General features: G+C 37.6%; 1 protein-coding gene across 5 annotated transcripts in view; it reads left to right on the forward strand.

Moving 5' to 3' along the window:
• Ptprz1 (protein tyrosine phosphatase, receptor type Z1) overlaps nt 1–21,122 on the forward strand; it is a 197,900-nt gene that overhangs the window by 127,601 nt on the left and 49,177 nt on the right. For 2 of the 5 annotated variants that reach the window (XM_006236137.5, NM_013080.2), the window contains exons 9-12: nt 2,893–3,077; nt 4,062–4,188; nt 11,108–11,154; nt 15,197–18,755. In XM_006236137.5, coding sequence (XP_006236199.1) covers nt 2,893–3,077; nt 4,062–4,188; nt 11,108–11,154; nt 15,197–18,755 — 3,918 coding nt within the window. Of the gene's footprint in view, nt 1–2,892; nt 3,078–4,061; nt 4,189–11,107; nt 11,155–15,196; nt 20,649–21,122 lie in introns of those variants that run through there. The other 3 variants (XM_006236138.5, XM_006236139.5, NM_001170685.1) reach the window with 2 other exon arrangements.

The raw sequence follows: 21,122 nt of genomic DNA on the forward strand, positions 1-21,122 counted from the left end.
ATGGCCATATTAGTCATAAGTAAGATAGCTAGGAAATGAAAACCTGACATCAAAGAAATATGACTTCCTTTGAAATCTCTCACTTCATATTAACCCAGATGGATTGAAGCATCCCCTGTTTGTCACCAGTAAGATCAGACAGAAATGGACAAGCCAGAGAAGCTAGATAAGAATGCTGTGAGTGTACCAAAGACTATACATGGACTGACCCATGGCTCCAGCTGCATATGTAGCAGAGGATAGCCTTGTTGGGCACCAATGGAAGAAGCCCTTGGTCCTGCCAAGGCTGGACACCCCCAGTGTAGGGAAATGTCAGGGGCAGGAAGGGGGTGGTTGGGGAGGGGAACACCCTTATAGAAGAAGGGGGGAGGATGGGATAGGGGGCTTGTGTCCAGGAAACCTGGAAAGGGAATAACATTTGAAATGTAAATAAAAATATCCAATTAAAAAAACAAGCTTAACAAGAAAAATAATGTTGTGGGTGTATCCCAAGTAACACTTTCCTACTTTTCTCAAGTCCTTTCTGTTTAATGTGCCTCATTAAATTAACTGAATTTTAAAGAGCGCATCTTACAGAATGTCTGTCACTTTACTGTATCCATTTGCTCCAGAAAGAGGGACTTATTTTAGAGGAGAAGATCTGCGAATTATATTGCCAGGAATCCTCCTCATACCTTCCACGGGTGCACTCCTCTACCAGGAAGGAGATGATCTCAGTTTTCCATTGATAGCTTATGTGCTGCCTTTATTTTAGAGACTGGTTGATGGCTTTCTGCCATCTGGTGGAAAATCACAGAACAGTCACGGATAGCATTATATCACATAGTCTAAACATAACTAAGGTAATATATTTTTGGTCTGAGTTCACATTTTTTCACAATGAAAGAATATTTTATTTATTCTTTTTAACGTTTTTATTGAGTATTTTATTTATTTACATTTCAAAGGTTGTCCCCCTTCCTGGCTCCCCCTCCATGAACCTCCCACCCCATACTCCTCCCCTTAACCTCTAAGAGGGTGCGCCTCCACCCACCCATCCATTCCCACCTCAAAGGAACACCTCACTCTAACTACCCCTCCAAACAAAAAATAACATTACTTGTTTGCAGGAAAAAACCTCTAGCTCATGTAAATGTATCCCTGTATTCATTCAAACATGTGCTTGTATTTTGTGAGTAATTAATGTAGTGCATCAAGCACAGCGTTGATCTGCTAAATTCTAATACCGTGTTTAAGGCAGCCTACTTGTGCAGGGAACTCTTAGTCTCGGTTGCCCTCATGTGTTTATGAGATGAATTACAAACTAGAAGAGACAAAAAAAAAATCCATTAGGATCACATTCTGAAAAGGCTGCTGGCATATTTTCAAATTTCTTACCCATGGGAATTGATTTATCTAAGACACCTACAGACTTACATGACACAACTTTGTAGTTTCATATATCCCTTGAAAACAGTGCCCAGCCAGTGAGTTTGTTCTCTCTGTGTGTCTTTCTGTCTCTCTCTGTCTCTCTCTCTTTCCCTCTCTCTCTCTCTCTCTCTCTCTCTCTCTCTCTCTCTCTCTCTCTCTCTCTCCCTCCCTCTCTCTCTAATTAATTATTTTATTTATTCCAAATGTTGCCCCCTCCCAGAGTTCTTCACCCCATTCCTCCTCCCCTTTGCTGTTAAAAGAGCGGTCTCCCCTCTCCCCAGCCCCATCCTCTTTCCCTGAGCATCAAGTCTGTACAGGATAAGGTACATCCTCGGCTACATAATGCTGGGGAGGAAGGGGTATATCCCATCATCCTGTGTCTGCTCTTTGATTGGCGGCTCCCAGGACTCAATGGGGGTGACTTTAGCCAGTGAGTTCGTCAATTCATCTTTGTCCTGAGAGATTTTTCTCTCTGTCTGTGGGATCCAACTTTTCCTGTGTAAGTTACCCTAAGCTTATCACATATCTGTACACACTGCAGAGCATCAAGACTGCTTCCGACAGGACTGAAGTTTTGCTCAGTTCCAAGCCATGGTGATCTTAAAGTTATTTTAAGAAGATTTGAAATTTTTTTTCACAATATTATTTCCACATGAGACAAATATCCAAATTTCCTGTGTTATTTATTTAATCTTTTAATGATGCCAGAGATGGATTTTAATCACCAGTTCTCAAAAAGGCCGAATTGATGGTTGTAGTTATGATATGGCTTTCTAGGGTTGGGAATTTTGAATTATTTCTCAAATAGCAAACATATCCAAATATAGGCCATGTTTTATAGTTGTTGGTTTTTTTCTTTTTTCAAAGTCCTGAGCTAAATATGTTCATCAAGTCTCAAACAAGGCATATACAGACACCATGAGTTTGCAGATTTCCTATCTTGATGTTTCTAAAAATGAATGTCCATGTCAAATGCTCTCAAAACCATGTTCTGGGCAATAGCAAAGGAAAAGGGAGGGAGTTAGGATTCTTATTATATTCTAATGGGATTGAGACGGCAGGAGATAATCAGAGTATGGTGTTTTCAAGTGGGACTTTGGAAAGTGGAAATTGGGTTTGTGGGTGGAGCGCCTGTTCCTGAATCCTGGTGGTGGTATAAGGACAGAGGAAAAGACCATATGGACAGTGAGGTCTCCACAGACTCTCATCAAGACACATCATAGTCAAGGGGTCCTCAACCAGGACTTCTACCCTCCAGAACTTTGAGCCACAGTAACCGCCTTTTTATGAACAGAATCCAATTTTAGGTACAAAAAGTCATCACAAGTGAAAGTATCATGACAAAAAGGACATAATATCTTACTTCATATTGAATTAAAACATAATAAAAAATGTTCAAAGAGAACGTTTTACTTAATATAAATCCTGGAAGCCAACGATGTCTATGCCAGTGACTTACTTTTTATTTTTTTCCCCCTGAAGTGTGCAGTTCAGAACCAGAAAATGTGCAAGCTGACCCTGAGAATTACACCAGCCTTCTGATCACATGGGAAAGGCCTCGGGTTGTTTATGACACAATGATTGAGAAGTTTGCGGTTCTGTACCAGCCACTGGAGGGAAACGACCAAACCAAGCATGAGTTTTTAACAGATGGCTATCAGGACTTGGTAACTATAAGATGAATTACTTTCTGTCTGATAACATAGTTTGACTTCCAAGGTAAGAACTTACAAATAATTATGTATTTTTACCTTTGCTCACTTTACATTTTGAGTGAAGGTGTTCCCAGGGAACATGGGCAGAGTAAATAATGTCTGTCTGTAGTTAGAATTAAATATGAGATCGTGACACTGTGAACACCATGTTGGACGGTGGATACATTTGGAAAATTTGGGCATTTGGGCATTATTAGTGTGCCCCTCCTTTATAAATAAGGTAATGTAAAGAATAATTAAGTACTCTAATTAAAACCTCACATTTGGCCGAAGAATCTCACCTTATATATGTGTGTACTCTGTACTATCTCAAGAAGAGAACAAACAATAAACAAAACCAGGTAGCAGAATTAAAAGTCTTTTGATTTGCATCAAATTTCTAGATGACATATGTAAAGTGATAATTGGGTCATGACTTGGAGAACAGAATAATATAAAAGACCCTCTTAGCCATTCTGTGAATTACAGAAAATACAGTTCAGAATCCTTTTGTGACCCAAACATCATGGTTTGGGCCACAGACTTTGACTTGGTAGGGAAGGGTTAGCAACCTCTCATCTGGATAGGATGAGACACCGCCACACCAGGAAATCTCAGGCGGCAAGCCGTGTCCCGGGAACCCACTTTAATAAATCTGTCATTATTATATCTTTGATAGCATATGGACAAAATAGATAAAAATTTAACTACTCTTAAATTCATTTGTGTAGAATATAGAGAAAATAAACTAGGAGAACTGAATAAGGGAGCAAATATTTCCTCTCACAATTTATAAAGAAAATAACTTACTGCTTCGTGAGCACACATGTGCACATACACATACATGTGAGTACACGTATGCACTTGCATGCAGCCATGAATAGTCAGGATTAATTTTTCACTGTTAATAGTTTTCTGAGAATAAATTTTGTATGATTTGTAATATCTCTCTTCTAGGGTGCCATTCTCAATAACTTAATACCTAACATGAGTTATGTGCTCCAAATAGTGGCCATATGCTCTAATGGCCTTTATGGAAAGTACAGTGACCAATTGATAGTCGACATGCCTACTGAGGATGCTGGTGAGTGCCTCCCGAGATGCCCTTCTATCTTCTGAGCTATTTGGTTATGGGGAACACATGCTTTCTTCTGGCTTTGTTGTGTTTTAAATGTTTCTATGAAGTTTATTTTTTTATTAGCATCCTTTTCATACATACTTGCTTGTGTTGATCTTCAAAACGCTTCTCTGCCCCTTCCTTCCCTGGTCTCATTCCTGCCCTTCTCTGCTTTCATGTCATGTATATTCTCATAAGAATACACACACACACACACACACACACACACACACCCTCTTTCCTCCCTCTCATGGACTGCTTTCTATTTTTATGACCTGTACCTACCTATCCCTATGCATACCTAAATCTAAACTCTAGATTCACATGTGAATGAAAAAAAATATAGTTTTTATCTTTTGCGGTCTAGGTTACTTAGCCTCACACACTATTTTCCAACTTCAACAATTTTCACACCATTGTCATGATATTTTTGTAATGAGTGATTTCAGTTCTGTTGGGTATAGGTACTACATTTCTCCGTCAGCCTTTCATCTGCTGATGGACATCTGGAGTGGTCCCATCTGCTGCTATTGTGAAGTCATTGTGTGCTGTGAATAGTAGCAGTCTATGTGTATGTGTTACGTAGTACAGCAAACTAAGGGAAGGGTTCTAAAAACAAAGAAAAGAGAAAGGAAGGAAGGAAAGGAAAGCAGAAAGGAAGGAAGGAAGGAAGAAGGAAGGAAGGAAGGAAGGAAGGAAGGAAGGAAGACGGATGCCCAATAAATATTTTAATAAGTGTTCAACATTTTTAGCCATCAGAGAAATGCAAATTAAAAGCACTCTGTCTGAGATTCCATCTCACCCTAATCAGAATGGCTCTCCTCATGGTGGGGGTTGGAAGAACAGCCAGTGCTGGTGAGAATGTAGGGAAAGCACCTATATTCACTATCAGTGAGAGTGAAAACAGGAGCAGCCAACATCAAAACTAGCATGGAGGGTTCTCCAAAAACCTAAGCAGAGAACTGACTTCACATCCTTTTGAATGAAGGGGAAAGTTCCTTCCATTATATCTGGTTTCCCAAGAGGCTTGGCATTTAGCAAACCCAATACGAGGTGATCCATAAATTTATTATTAATTCCAAAATTTTAACACATACAAGATAAGGAAAACAAGATTTACTTGTGTTTGCAAAAGTCATTAAATGGGAATGGATGAGTGGATATTGAGACTTCTTTGAGACATAAACGTAAGAGTTATTTTAATTTCATTTGTACTTATTTCCTTTCCAGCCCCCAAAGCATGTAGTAAGTATACTCTCATCCTAGGACCGTGACAGGTATTTTCAAATATCTATACAAAGCATCTCAAAGTTTACTTTAAATATTTTTCCACTTTTTATAATTTGATCCAGGGATGCTTTTCCCTTCCTTAAGTTAATACCAGTCTTATTTTCACAGAAACAAAAGTTGTTTCTAATTGTGTTTATCTGCATGCTATCTTTCTAAAGATTAAGGGAAAATCTTTTGATCTCAAACATATGCAATAAACAAATCAAGATATAGACATTCACAGATTTACATAGCCTTGCTTTTGTTACTGAAAGTTTTTCAAGTGTTAGCGTTGATGTGTGTATGTGCACATGTATATATGGGTATACATCATAATAAACGTAAACACATAAATGCATGCATGCATACATAAATGTTCTTTGGTCATCCCTCTCATGATTCAAGCCATTACAATGCTTACAAGTTTTTAATATCAATGAATAGTTATAACTATGTTTTGTGTGCAGAGGGGAGAATGCCTTGCTTTCATTATGTAAAGGCTGTAACAGGAGTTTAATCCAATGTAAGCTCACAGGATGAGCATGCTTCCTCACCTTGTGTGATTGACCACTGAATATCACATTCATTCCTTTCTCAACCAAACGCTACAACGCCCATCAAGCTCTTGTCCACTGATGGCTTATGCCTGTGATGGCATCGTTGGTTTTTAATGTTTTGCCTCATGGCTTCTCTATGATCGTTTTTCCTATTGCCTTTACTTAGGGTTTTTATTTTCAAAATTGGGTTGTTTCAGAATGGAAATGCTAAATCTTAAAGGTGAGACTCACAGGAACTGACCACACTTATATTTTATGTCATTATGTTGCAGAGAACAACAGCTTTTCCCAAAGTTCTATCCAGATATGTGTGTCTATCCAGAAAGCAATATCAGTAACAGGATAGCACTGTCCAAGCTGGCCAGGCGTATATAAATAGACCAGCATGCATTATATGAAAATTCTCCTGCGCCTTTTGCTGCACCTGACTATGAATTATATAGGGCACATTCACATAACTATCTTCCTTAGTGAAATCACTCTCATCTCTGTCCATAAAGCAGATCCCAAGGCATTTGTCAGATGGATTGCCTCCTTAATCCTGTTCTATACTGATGACTATGTCACCATGTCTAAGTTTTTGAAAATTTTTGTTCTTTTGTCCATTTTGAGATGCTTATTGCATATGAAGAGGATCAGATGGATGTCTTCCGTATAAACTTATCTCTGAGTGCTTTGTTTTAAGCATGAATCTGTGTTGGAACATTGCTAATTATTTTAGTATGTTTTACTTGTACAAAATAATCAGTATCACAACTGAATCTCTATTTATTCAAGGATCGGGACACTGTTGAACATTTCCATGATGGGACACTAGGTCAGACCTTCCATTTAATCTCCATGGATGTCTTAGTCCCCTAAAGTGTTTTGTACAGTGTTGGTTCTTTATTAGAGGGTGGCATTTGACTGGTTAATGTAAGAACCCAAGCAAATGAACATAGTAGGTAGACTACTCCCTAATTCTACCCATCAAAAACTCCCTTTATCAAAGAACCAGTTTATTTCAAGCTTGGAATTTTCGTTCTAACTATGAAGAAAACCTTAGTTCTTTTAGACGTCTACCCCTGATTTTAAAGGTTGCATTTTGGTTCACTTGCTTACAATTCACATTAGCTTAAATATTATTATAGTAAACATATCTCAGTCTGGACCATGATGTTACTTTCTAGGTGGGCAAAATAAATTGCTTTCTAATAAGTGAGTCTTGTTATTTTTGTGGCTAATGTAGGAACGTGTTAGGTTGGCCCTCTCATCCTGTTTAGCATGGCACTACTTTTCCTTGGTGATGTGATGAAACATAACATTGAATTATTCTGTTGTTATTTAAAATAATCTGTTTTCTAAATGCTGTATAGCTTATTGATCTTGTTCAAATGAAATGAAGAAGATAATAAGTAATCACCCTTGCAATTGCACGGATCTCAAGTAATCACTCAATAGCTAAGGAAAAGTCAGTCTTCTCAATCTAATCTTTACCTTTTTAAGTTGACGAAATTGTGCATTTAAAGTAATAATAATTTTACAACTTTATCACATCCTAATGTTACTTGTCACTACTCACAACAATATTAATAGGCACTAATATCCATTAAGTTTGATTTCAAGTGCTATCTTAAAATGCACACATAAGTTCATATTAAGAAAAACAATTTGAAAAGTTTCTGGGATGCCTTTGTAGTGTTGAGAAGAAGTATTCTTTTAAGAGACATGGTGGGAAATTATCTTTACGAATGAATAATTCATGAGTATATTTATTTCATTATAACATAAGCACGTATAATTCTCTTCTCTGATGAAGGTTATACAATATAGAGGACACTTTCACATATAGGCTTTAAGGTTTTAATAACTGTACGTGTTAAATGTAAGTGCATGACAGAATAAGCCCACATGCTTGAGTCTCCATGCACCGTGTGCTTTGCAATTTGTCTCCATTGTGTGTTGCTGCATTGCTGCCTCTGTCGTTGGTCCTCCTGCATCATTCCATGCTACTAATGCTATGGAATCATTAGATTTTAAATTACACATTGAAGCAATTGGAGTCTACATTACTTTTTCATTTTGCACTGTAAAACTTGGCTAATCTTCAAACAATTAAATAACATTGCTGTTCACCTTTATCAGTTGTTGCTTCTTTGTATTATGAAATATTAAGGTCCTAATGGTCTACCAATGTATCACTTTTAAGTATACATAAGAGTGCATGTGCCTCGAAACAGCATACGTCATCTGCATCTGTTCAGCTATTACACAAATGTCACTTCTAAGTATCCACTCAAAAAATAAAATAAGACACAGACACAAGTTTGCTATCATATGTTTTTTCTCAGCCTTCTTGGAACCTATTTTGCTGAAGTGAAGATACTCTATAAACCAAGGTCATTTGTAAACTTTTTATTTATTAGTAAATACTCTAGTCAACTGGCAAGTATTAAAATGTCAGCTACTGTTTTTCAAGAAAATACCAGCAAGGGGAGATGAATATGAGAGCTGTTGCTGTTCAGCTCTACTTTGGATGTAGGGGTTTTAATCCTTCATACTCAGAAGTACAACTTCTTCAGAATCTTTAAAGGAAACGCGGTGTGTAGAATTGTCCTATTTATGAATCCCAAGGATTTCTATTAAAATGATCTGAGTCCAGTTGGAAACCAGAGTCAAGATCTTCCAAACAGAGTTCATACTTAGCAATGTGAAGGCTCCTAGGGTCCCCATCCAAGAGACTGACATGGGCTTGAGAGGTCACTCAGGCTCCTCCAGAGCCTAAGGCTGTGCAGACAAGGCTTGTTTGTTGCAGAAAAGAGCAAACTCACAAACAGCAGTAGTCACTCAGACTCTGGGGTAGTGTGGTTGAATTAGTTTACACATTTCACATTGAGAGAATCGTGATTCATATAGTTAACACTGCTCACTAGTAAACGGTAAAGTCTATCAAATGCAATACACACTGAGAATGTTTATATGAAGCCTCTCTCCAACTCTGTCAAATAAATGAAATAATTAGAATCCATGGTCAGATGATGGTAAACAGTCTTAAAAATCTGAAACATCTCCTGAGGCATGCTGAAATGAGAATAAAATTGTGGAGTTTAATGCAGGTGAAAAAATATAACACAGGCATCGTTAAAAATATTTTATTATAGTCTGCCTTTATTATAATTAAAATAGTTCAAAGCAGAGGAGAAGACAGGGCTTCTGGGAAGCCCAGGAAGTGTCTCATGGACTGAATTTGAAGATTACTACACACATAGACTTTTCTACTCTGACTGTAGCTTTCAGAATAGTAAGTTGAAGGTTGTTTTGGCCACAGTGCATTGCATGTTATAAACTTCCCACATGTTGGTTTTCTTGAGGGTTACAAAGACTAAGGTGTTTGAGAGAATTGAAATTACTTTAACTTGGACCCATTATGACTAAAGAGCTTGAAAAGAAGACGTGGGGAGATGATTACATAAGAACAGAACAACTGATCCATAGAAAAATTGGCCCAACTCTCTCACAGTCAAACAGCCTATAAATAAAATGAGAATTTCACGTAAGTCTAGGAGTATTTCAAGTGAAAATTTTCACTTTGATAGCACAGAAAATTCGTGAGGGTAATTACCTTCAGAATAGCTAAGCTTTTAAGGATATCAAGGAAATCTTAGGAATTGAGGACATTTGTAGACGTTACGTGATTTTCTTCTAAACAGAATTTATGTGCCCAATCATGGCTTTTCTGTTATAGTTATTAATACCCAAGGAGTTTCTGGTGATAAGAATCAACTTGTGCTGCATATATGAAGTATATATAAATATATAAGGAGGAAGGCTAATTAGTAACTGTATAATAGGATACTAGGAACTCTGTAAAACTGTGCTCTATTTTGAAGAGATTTTTAACTAAATTAAAGACCTTTTGAACCAAAAAAAAAAAAAAGAATCAACTTGTGATAGTCTATATTGAAGGGAAAGTCAAAATAGGATGCATTAATGTCTGTTCAGTTATGCCATGGAATTTCTTTAGAAGATGTACATACTGTGTAAAGACTTAAACATGGAGCATAAGCAACCTCAGGATGGAGAATGCCAATGGAGTGCAGTTTCAGAAAAGCCAGAACATAAGAAAAATATCATTATAACAGTTCCCCCAAGCCCTCACTACTACTACTGTGCTTATCCCTTCTGGATAACCCAGACGCTTACCTGAGAAATATCCACCAGCTCTCGGTAATTTGTCAGTGTGCTAGATTCCTTTCTGGATACCAAGAACCTTTATCTTTTTCCAGCAAGCACTCAAGCACTGAACTACATCACTGTGCTCTTAGCCTATTCTAACATTTGCTAACAGGTCTTTTTTTTTTTTAGGCAATGATAAAAATCCATTGATTCTAATTGGTTTGGGAAAATAAAAAGCAGACTTGAATGAACGCAGTGACAAGAGTTCTCCACAGTAGTCTAAATGCTACTAGTTCAATTTCCTTGGGGAAAAATCCACATAAAATCTTTCCCTCTAGGTTTCTCTGTGGTCAGCCTGGAGCGTACTGATAATAAGTTCTCCTTCTTGCATGGTGCAGGCTCCTGTGTTCAAATAACTACAAGCATGAATGAGCACGAATGGATGGCTTGGTCATTAATCAGAAGAACTTCAGGAAATTAGCCAAATCGGAAAATTAATCCTGGCCAAGTGCCTAGAAAGTCCCAGTCATTCCTCAGTTCTATTTCTATCAGCCCTGAAGATAAACAGATAAGAAATTGGGCTCGTTTTGGCTATTAATTTTTTCACTATTGTGCCGTCCTTTTTCCTTCTTTGCTTTCATAGGGATGGGGGTAGGCTCTGGAAAGACCATCTGAGCAGAAGGTAGAAATCAACGTAAATGTTGTCACACATCACTTCGTTGTGTTGTCTCCAGTTTGACTGTAGTTTTGAAACTAGAATCTGACACTTTTACTTTGAGATATTTTGAACAGTAGTGACTTCTTCGTTTTCTTTTAACTTTTTCTCTCTCTCCACCCAAAGATGAGCCTATGAGGCTTCAGGAGTTGAATTAAAACCATTAACGATATTGTTTTTAACTTTTTAGAACTTGACCTCTTTCCTGAATTAATTGGAACTGAAGAAATAATCAAGGTATCATAGCCATTTTTATATTTCAATGTTTTAAAAGTTAAAAGCCTATCTAGAATTATTGCTTGGATTTTAGATATTGTTTTATGATTTACTGTTGGATTAATTGTTATGTTTTAATGTCACACACACACACAGACACACACACACACACACACACACACACATATATATATATATATGTATATATATATATAAATGATTTGTGAAAAACTTGGAAGGTGTTTGATTGGTGTAATACCCGAACAATAGTTATAATGAAAAAATTCATCAACTTTACAAATAATTGTACGTATAAGCTATAGCTATATTGGAACTTGGTAGCATTCAATCTTTTCTAGCAATATTGTCCTAGCTTTTAATATTGCTACAGTTTATAAATAATCAATGGCTGATGGATTCATAATAAATATGAACAAGTTTGTAAACAGAATATTTTTTAATTTGAGCTATTCATAGAAAGCATACATTTCTAGCACAGTGAAATAAACATTTGAGAATATAAACATTTTAACAATATCTTATGATTTGACATGAGAGAAAATAGTTGAGTGAATGTGCCTTTCAACCTAACTCCAAATATGTTGTTCATCACAACTAAAACTGTATTTTTAAACCACATACCCTACATTATATAGATATAAGGATATGTGCAAATTGTGTAGGAGCAGAGAAAATGTGACAACTAATGCCAGTATCCAGTATGGATTGAAATCACGTTATCATTTTACATATAAAATTACCTACCTCAGTGATTGACATATCTATGACTGGTCCTTCTTACAATGGATTGTCTTACCCAAATACTTATTCTATATTACAAGCATTCACATTTAAATCTAGGGATAGCTTTGTGTGTGTGGTCACATGTTCACCTGTGTGTAAATAATGCCTAAAATTACTAGTCAGTTTTACAATTGAAATTACTAAAATTACAGAATCAAATCAAAAGAAGAAAAAATGTTTGCCTTGGCTAAATCAACTCTTTTTTTTTATCTGATAAACTAAAGCAAGCCCCTGGCTCTAGTAATTTAGTAAATGATGTTGTTTGGGTTCCATTGTGTATGAAATGCAGTCGGTAATTACTTTTCATTATAATCACCATAATTCCAATTCCCTATTTATTTTTATTCTGAATTAATATTGACACTAAAGCGATCTCGGGGGATGCTTACAAAAGTTGTTTGAAATCTCCCAATGCTAATTACAAGCAATTTTTTATATAAAACTACAGTGTTAAAGTTACTATAGCATTTAATTGTGTGAATAAGCTATAATTTCTCCCAGTATAACATTAGAGATGCTAATGTATATACATATTCATATACATCCTATACACATACACATATTAGTATATGGGATGTTACTTAAGTGTCACCAACTGTGAGTTCTGCAAACACAAGCGGTAGAGAAGTAAACTGCAATGTTTTCAGATTATATCTATTACGGTCTGTCATGTTGTAGTTAAAGGTTCCTCCACAGGAGGAGGAGAAATAAGCCAGCATGTCTGCCCAGGTTCCAACCAGAAATAGATGCCATGGCCAAGTGTACTCACTGAAGTTGATTTAATAAAAAATTCTATTCAAAGACGCATGAGAAGGTGAATAGATGTCTAGAGGAGGTGGTTTTCTACAGCTGTCAGAGACTGTTTACTCTACCCACACCTGAAAGTCAGAGATAAAGTATACAGACTGTCTTCCAGCAGATGCTGTGACCTGGGTAGGGGGAGAGGGCCATTCTGTGATGAAAATATGGGTGGTAAGGCTCCTGGACAATATTCTCACTCTCTTACTTCCTATTTCCTAGCCCTACAGCATGGAAAATTGTGGAGAACCAGGAAATAAAGGGAAAGAATTATATAGTCCATAGACAAAAAGACCTGTTCGAAGACACAGTAGAACTTAAAAGTTTTCTTTGTGAAAAAGTTTGTGACCTGGAAGAAAAAGAGGACTTGTTTAAAAAACAAAACAAAAAACAAAAATCTATAGTTTTTGTGGGTCCCATGGCAGTAGCACCCGAAGAAACAGAAATACCATTTTATAAAGTAAAACTAGAATACCGTTTTCACTGCTGAGGGAAAGGAGTCAGACATACGTGGGCCTTAAAATGATAGAAAAAAAGATAATAGGTCCAAGTACCCTGATCAGCCAGTTTAACTGTACAAGTCAGAATATTGCATCCTATTGATATCAACTCTCATAGCATATGGTCAGGTCAGAACAGATGCATTAAATAGTGTGTTTTTCTACAATGTGACCTGCAGATGGGTTGAGAATATTGCTCACCCCCCACTGTCTACTTCCTAATAACGTCTGCTCTTATACTTCGTGTGTGAACAAAAGAAACAGAGAACTGTGTGGATTGTATCCATGAGGATTTTTTAAGTCCTGAGTATTGAAATGAAAAGTAGATCCTCCCCATGTAGAAAACCACCGTCACTTGAAAAGCGAAGGTCTCTGCATGACTGGAGCGTTAAATTTAAAAAAGAGAAAGTTGAGAAAGCAGGTGTGATGGCGCAGGGGAAAAAAGGGAAGACAAATTACAATTCTGCAAGAACTTACAGGAGAGGGTATCTGTTAAAATGTTTGTAGCCATACAATACATATATTAATCCTAGAGCATAAACTCTTGAAAAAGTGCACAAGGTAGTGTGACCTAACAAAATCCAGCAGAGCATAGAGAATGGTCAATCATCTTCCTCAGATTCCAAGAGGCATCTTATTGAACGTTATAAAATTTATAATCTGCCAGAAAATGAATCACTTAGGGTAAAGGTTTATTCTGGATATATAGCTTTTGCCACAATATATGCAATGGGAAAACAGATGAGTATCAGCAAGGCTCTCATAAAATTGTTATGGGAATCTACATGGTTTGTGGAAGGATATGATATAGTGTGTTAATGTGGAACATATACAAAGATGAATATTACTGTGGGGTCCACGGAAATTATTAGCTCATGCATAACAACACATGACATATCTTTGAGGAGATTCCGTTTAGAATGGGGAGAGAAAGATTAGAGGATAACAGATTAAATTAAAGATGTTCTGGGGTTGGGGATTTAGCTCAGTGGTAGAGCGCTTGCCTAGGAAGCGCAAGGCCCTGGGTTCAATCCCCAGCTCCGAAAAAAAAAAGAACCAAAAAAAAAAAAAGATGTTCTATGTTCATTTTCAACAGAAGAGACCCGAATTCACTTAATCTCATTAGAACAATCTGGGGATTTGAGAAAATGCAGAATGCTCAACTGTGTTTAAGTTGTAAGGAGACCCTAGAAGGTAGACTTGTAGACAGATGTAGGAATGAGCTTTTGAAGAGAAGACTAACAAGGTCTTAGAGATGAGAGGAAGGAAGGGGTAGGGGTGACTTAGTTGAACAGTGTTTTCAATATTAGGATCACATGTGATTTTTGTCAGTTGGCTTCTGTTCTCCCTGGCAAGGGAACAAAACTGGCATCTGCTGAGAATGAGACAAAGAACAGAAGATGGAACGCTTGAATCGTGCTCGGTGTTGGGAGTTAGTGTGGCATGACATTTTAGAGCTAGGCATATTCTTAGACTTTTAATATAGAGGAATAAGATAACAAATTCATTCTATTAAGCTGAACACACATGCTCAGAAAAACTGAGTCAGATTATGAAGCAAATATCTTTTGAGGTATTATTTCAAATATTTTTGTGAGATTCCTTTGGGTCTTTAATATTGAAATGTATACAGTTATTACTAAAGTGACTTCATTTAGTTTAATAGCTTTCCATAGTGAATATACAATAAAAATTATATATATATATGTATATATATATGTATATATATACACACACAGAGAGAGGGAGGGAAATAGAACAGAATAGAATAGAATAGAATAGAATAGAATAGAATAGAATAGAATAGAATAGAATAGAATAGAATATGATGTCCTATGAGGGTCAGAAGTCATGAAGGACACACCAGTGAAAAATTTGTAGTATAATGCTGTATAAGATATTTAGACTTTGTTTTTCTCTAATTTCTTTATAATTCTTTAAATTTTGTTTGCCTCTTGCAGGAGGAAGACTATGGAAAAGGCAATGAAGAAGACACTGGCTTGAATCCCGGTAGAGACAGTGCCACAAACCAAATAAGGAAAAAGGAACCCCAGGTTTCTACCACAACTCACTATAATCACATGGGGACTAAATATAATGAAGCCAAGACTAACCGATCTCCAACGAAAGGATCTGAATTCTCTGGAAAGAGTGATGTTCTCAACACATCCCTGAATCCTACTTCCCAACAGGTTGCTGAATTCAATCCAGAAAGAGAAATGTCCTTGCCTTCTCAGATTGGAACTAACCTGCCACCACACAGTGTGGAAGGCACCTCAGCCTCCTTAAACAGTGGCTCTAAAACTCTCCTTGTCTTCCCACAGATGAACTTGTCTGGGACTGCAGAATCCTTAAATATGGTTTCCATAACAGAGTACAAAGAGGTGTCTGCTGACCTCAGTGAGGAAGAAAACTTACTGACTGATTTCAAGCTCGATAGTGGAGCAGATGATTCGTCAGGCTCTAGCCCTGCGTCCTCCACTGTCCCCTTTTCCACAGATAATCTATCCCATGGATATACATCTTCTTCAGATACGCCCGAGGCGGTCACGTATGATGTCCTTAGGCCAGAATCTACGAGAAATGCTCTAGAGGATTCGGCTCCATCAGGTTCAGAAGAATCACTAAAGGATCCCTCTCTTGAAGGGAGTGTGTGGTTCCCTGGATCCACAGACCTAACAACACAGTCTGAGACTGGATCTGGGAGAGAGGGCTTTCTCCAAGTTAACTCCACGGACTTCCAAGTTGATGAATCGAGGGAGACAACTGAGACATTTTCTCCAGATGCTACCGCGTCCCGGGGTCCTTCGGTCACAGATATGGAAATGCCACATTATTCTACCTTTGCCTACCCCCCGACTGAAGTAACACCACATGCTTTCACTCCATCCTCCAGACCACTTGATTTGGCTCCCACTAGCAACATCCTCCATTCGCAGACAACTCAACCAGTATACAATGGTGAGACACCTCTTCAACCTTCCTACAGTAGTGAAGTCTTTCCTCTAGTCACCCCTTTGTTGCTTGACAATCAGACCCTCAACACTACCCCTGCTGCTTCAAGTAGTGATTCGGCCTTGCATGCTACGCCTGTATTCCCCAGTGTTGGTGTGTCATTTGACTCCATCCTGTCTTCCTATGATGATGCACCTCTGCTCCCATTTTCCTCTGCTTCCTTCAGTAGTGACTTGTTTCACCATCTGCATACGGTTTCTCAAACCCTTCCGCAAGTTACTTCAGCTGCTGAGAGGGATGAGCTGTCTTTGCATGCTTCTCTGCTGGTGGCTGGGGGTGATTTGCTGTTAGAGCCCAGCCTTGTTCAGTATTCTGATGTGATGTCACATCAGGTCACTATTCATGCTGCTTCGGACACATTGGAATTTGGTAGTGAGTCTGCTGTCCTTTATAAAACGTCTATGGTTTCTCAAATCGAATCACCCAGCAGTGATGTCGTTATGCATGCATATTCGTCAGGGCCTGAAACTTCTTATGCCATTGAGGGCTCCCACCACGTGCTCACTGTTTCTTCCAGTTCTGCAATACCTGTGCATGATTCTATTGGTGTAGCTGATCAGGGGTCCTTACTTATCAATCCTAGCCATATATCACTGCCTGAGTCCTCATTTATTACTCCAACTGCATCATTACTGCAGCTTCCTCCTGCCCTCTCTGGTGATGGGGAGTGGTCTGGAGCCTCCTCTGATAGTGAATTGCTTTTACCTGACACAGATGGGCTGAGAACTCTTAACATGTCTTCACCTGTTTCTGTAGCTGATTTTACATACACGACATCTGTGTCTGGCGATGATATTAAGCCGCTTTCTAAAGGTGAAATGATGTATGGAAATGAGACTGAACTGAAAATGTCTTCTTTCAGTGACATGGCATACCCTTCTAAAAGCACAGTCGTGCCAAAGATGTCTGATATTGTAAATAAGTGGAGTGAATCTTTAAAAGAAACCTCTGTTTCCGTATCTAGCATAAACAGCGTGTTTACAGAGTCTCTGGTTTATCCCATAACTAAGGTTTTTGATCAGGAGATTAGTCGAGTTCCAGAGATTATCTTCCCAGTTAAACCTACACACACAGCATCTCAAGCATCTGGTGACACTTGGCTTAAACCCGGGCTTAGCACAAACTCAGAGCCTGCGCTCTCTGACACTGCTTCTAGTGAAGTATTACACCCTTCAACACAGCCCTTGCTCTATGAGGCCGCATCTCCTTTTAATACGGAAGCATTGCTGCAACCTTCCTTTCCGGCTTCTGATGTTGACACCTTGCTTAAAACTGCCCTTCCCTCTGGGCCTCGTGATCCAGTGCTGACTGAAACCCCCATGGTTGAGCAAAGTAGCTCTTCCATGTCTCTTCCCCTGGCATCAGAGTCTGCTTCAAGCAAAAGCACGCTGCACTTTACATCTGTACCAGTTCTCAATATGTCACCTTCTGATGTGCACCCCACTTCACTTCAACGCTTAACAGTTCCTCACTCGAGGGAGGAATATTTTGAACAAGGTTTGCTTAAGAGCAAAAGTCCCCAGCAAGTCCTGCCGTCCTTGCACAGCCATGACGAGTTTTTCCAAACTGCACATCTGGACATTAGCCAGGCCTACCCTCCAAAAGGAAGGCATGCATTTGCTACTCCTATTTTATCAATCGATGAACCACAAAATACACTTATAAGCAGGCTTGTGTATTCTGAGGACATTTTCATGCACCCTGAAATTTCTATTACTGATAAGGCACTTACTGGTCTACCAACGACCGTTTCTGATGTACTTATAGCTACTGACCATTCTGTTCCATTAGGAAGTGGGCCCATTTCCATGACAACTGTTTCTCCCAACAGAGATGATTCTGTGACCACAACCAAGTTGCTTCTTCCTTCTAAAGCTACTTCTAAGCCGACTCATAGTGCCAGATCTGATGCCGATTTAGTAGGAGGTGGTGAAGATGGTGATGACTATGATGATGATGATTATGATGACATAGATAGTGATCGCTTTCCCGTAAATAAGTGTATGTCATGTTCACCCTATAGAGAATCACAGGAAAAGGTAATGAATGACTCGGACACCCAAGAAAGCAGTCTTGTGGATCAGAGTGACCCAATTTCACATTTGCTCTCTGAGAATACCGAAGAAGAAAATGGAGGCACGGGTGTAACTAGGGTGGATAAAAGTCCTGATAAGTCACCACCACCAAGTATGCTACCCCAGAAGCACAATGATGGAAGAGAGGACCGTGACATTCAGATGGGTAGTGCTGTCCTTCCTCACACCCCAGGATCTAAAGCATGGGCAGTTTTGACAAGTGATGAAGAGAGTGGGTCAGGGCAAGGCACCTCAGATAGCCTTAATGATAATGAGACTTCCACAGATTTCAGTTTCCCAGATGTTAATGAAAAGGATGCTGATGGTGTCCTGGAAGCAGATGACACAGGCATAGCTCCGGGATCTCCACGGTCCTCCACACCATCTGTTACTAGTGGGCATTCAGGAGTATCCAACAGTTCAGAGGCAGGTTAGTTATGAGCAAAGGGATAGAACGAGATGTGCTGATTTTCTTGCTATGAAAGTAAAAATAGAAGAGTCACGGAAGAAAAGAATTCTGGTCCACCAGCAGATCTTCACTTTCTAATCAGAACGTTCAATACATTTATAGCTCTTATAAATATGGTTTTACTCATGATTTCGAATGAATATCCAACATATTTTGGTTATTGATTTTTATTATCTTCAAAATGCATTGTGTGCTGTTACTAATCCCTATTCCTATTGTGTGTAGTATCAACTATGTATGCATAATACGCCATTAGAATATTACAACGCAGTGTGCTGTGTTAAGACAGTTTAAATGTTCATACTTGTATTCTGAAACAAGTTGTACACAAACTCTATTGGATTTAAAATCTCAGTAATATGCTATAAGCACCCATCCACCAATGGTGGACACTTCACATGTGCACAACAGCTTGGAGAGCTTCTCAAAAGAACTACAGGGCTAAGATTTGATAGCTAAGGAAGGTTTTTATAAACATCATACTGCTTTTAAACTATCCTTGAGCTTCTTTTTTGTTGCCTAAAGAGGGCAGTATAAACCAGCAAAATACATTCTACTTTGTGTTTGTTACAGTATTCCAACTTACTAATCGACATGAATATGCAGAAGATGCATAGGTATTGTATGACAAGATGTAAAAGAAAAAGCCTACAGCCTTTTCTGTAGAGATGCATTTCATTGTTAATATATTTTATGCAAATGGGTTTATTAGCCAGATGTTTCTTGGAGCAGACTGCAACCTAGAATACAGATGTGTGCTTTAAATGTCAATGGTAACAAAATTCGAAATTCCATTAAGTGTTTAAAAAAAAAACTAGGTGATTCCATTGAATTCACGGCAAGAATTTTATAATTTGCTTTGATTAAGTGATGAGGTTTTTTTTTAATGCACAAGGAAAGTATTTAAATCTTAGCAAGTCAAAAGATAAGATAATGTATAATGTGACATTGGGTAATAATTGCACAGAGCTTAATATTAAAAATCCACAGTATAGAGCCAATCTCATTAAAATATATATTCTCTTTGTTATTTTCATCATTCACATTAGTTGTAAACTCTTTAGTATGGCAGCAATTAAGAGATTATATATTTAGATAAGACAGTTTCTTTTTTTTCTGTATTCTGACTTGATCTCCACTTAACATTGAATTTCAGCTTCAATATATGAACTGATGTGTGAGAAGGAGTAATGAGTCCATGGGTCACTGTAGTCAGGAATGTTGTTACATATGTGAATTGTTATCTGTCCTCAATTATAGCACTTGTTTTTCTTTCTATATTTTTAGATTTATCTGAAAGGAAAGATCGTGAACATACTCTAATGGAAAGACCATGCATATACATATATAACAAAGCACTATATCTAGAATTATCGAAGAAAGTTATTTCTCTTAGATGTACTAATTAGATTTATTTAACTGTTAAGAGTAAGTTCCCCCACTAATGAAAACAAAGCAATATGGATAAAACATCCATCTTCAGGAAATAATACAGTTAATGAAGGGAGTAGGATCAAATAGAATTAGGGAAAACAATTTTTACCTGTTTTTAAAACTGTATCTGTAAAACTAATTCAAAGTCAGTCTTATCCAATTATTGAATATTCCCTAGTCTGAAACTCATCATTTATGGTACTTCTAAATTGTAGAAAAACTGACATGATGTTTCCTAAACTAATATAAATAGGGCAAATATAGATGAGAGTGAACAAAGACTGTAAGATACTTGCTCTGGTTCACATAAAGAGTCCATGCAAAACTAACCCTGGGAATGTATTATTAGTGTCTGTCTCTTAGAACATGCTTACATGATTGAGAACAATAAAATATATTTTATGATTAAATTTTCACACCAAAGTTATGCTGTTTTATTCTCAGCCCTTTAAAATGTTAATCTTACTCTTTATTTGCTTAACTGCATCATTGTCATTTAAATAACCCACCTACTAAGTTCTATCAAGGCAAACATTTTAGTCTCTGATAAATGGAAATAAATGTTATACTCAACAGCACACAAAGCAGCTAGCAGACTGTACTTTCACAAAATATGCCATCCTCTACAAAATGCCTAGGCTTCAATAATTTGTACACACCATAGACTCATTCTAACTACTCAGTAACAGAGTGCAAACTCACATCTTCCAGAGAACATATGAGAAAAGTCCACAGAGAAGGTGATAGATAGATAGATAGATAGATAGATAGATAGATAGATAGATAGATAGATAGATAGATGGATGACAGATATAGATAATATATTAGAGAGCTAGAAAGTTACATATATAGATAGATACATAGTTAGATACATAGATAATAGATATATGATTG

Source organism: Rattus norvegicus, chromosome 4 (assembly GCF_036323735.1).
Source record: "Rattus norvegicus strain BN/NHsdMcwi chromosome 4, GRCr8, whole genome shotgun sequence".
Lineage (NCBI taxonomy): Eukaryota > Metazoa > Chordata > Mammalia > Rodentia > Muridae > Rattus > Rattus norvegicus.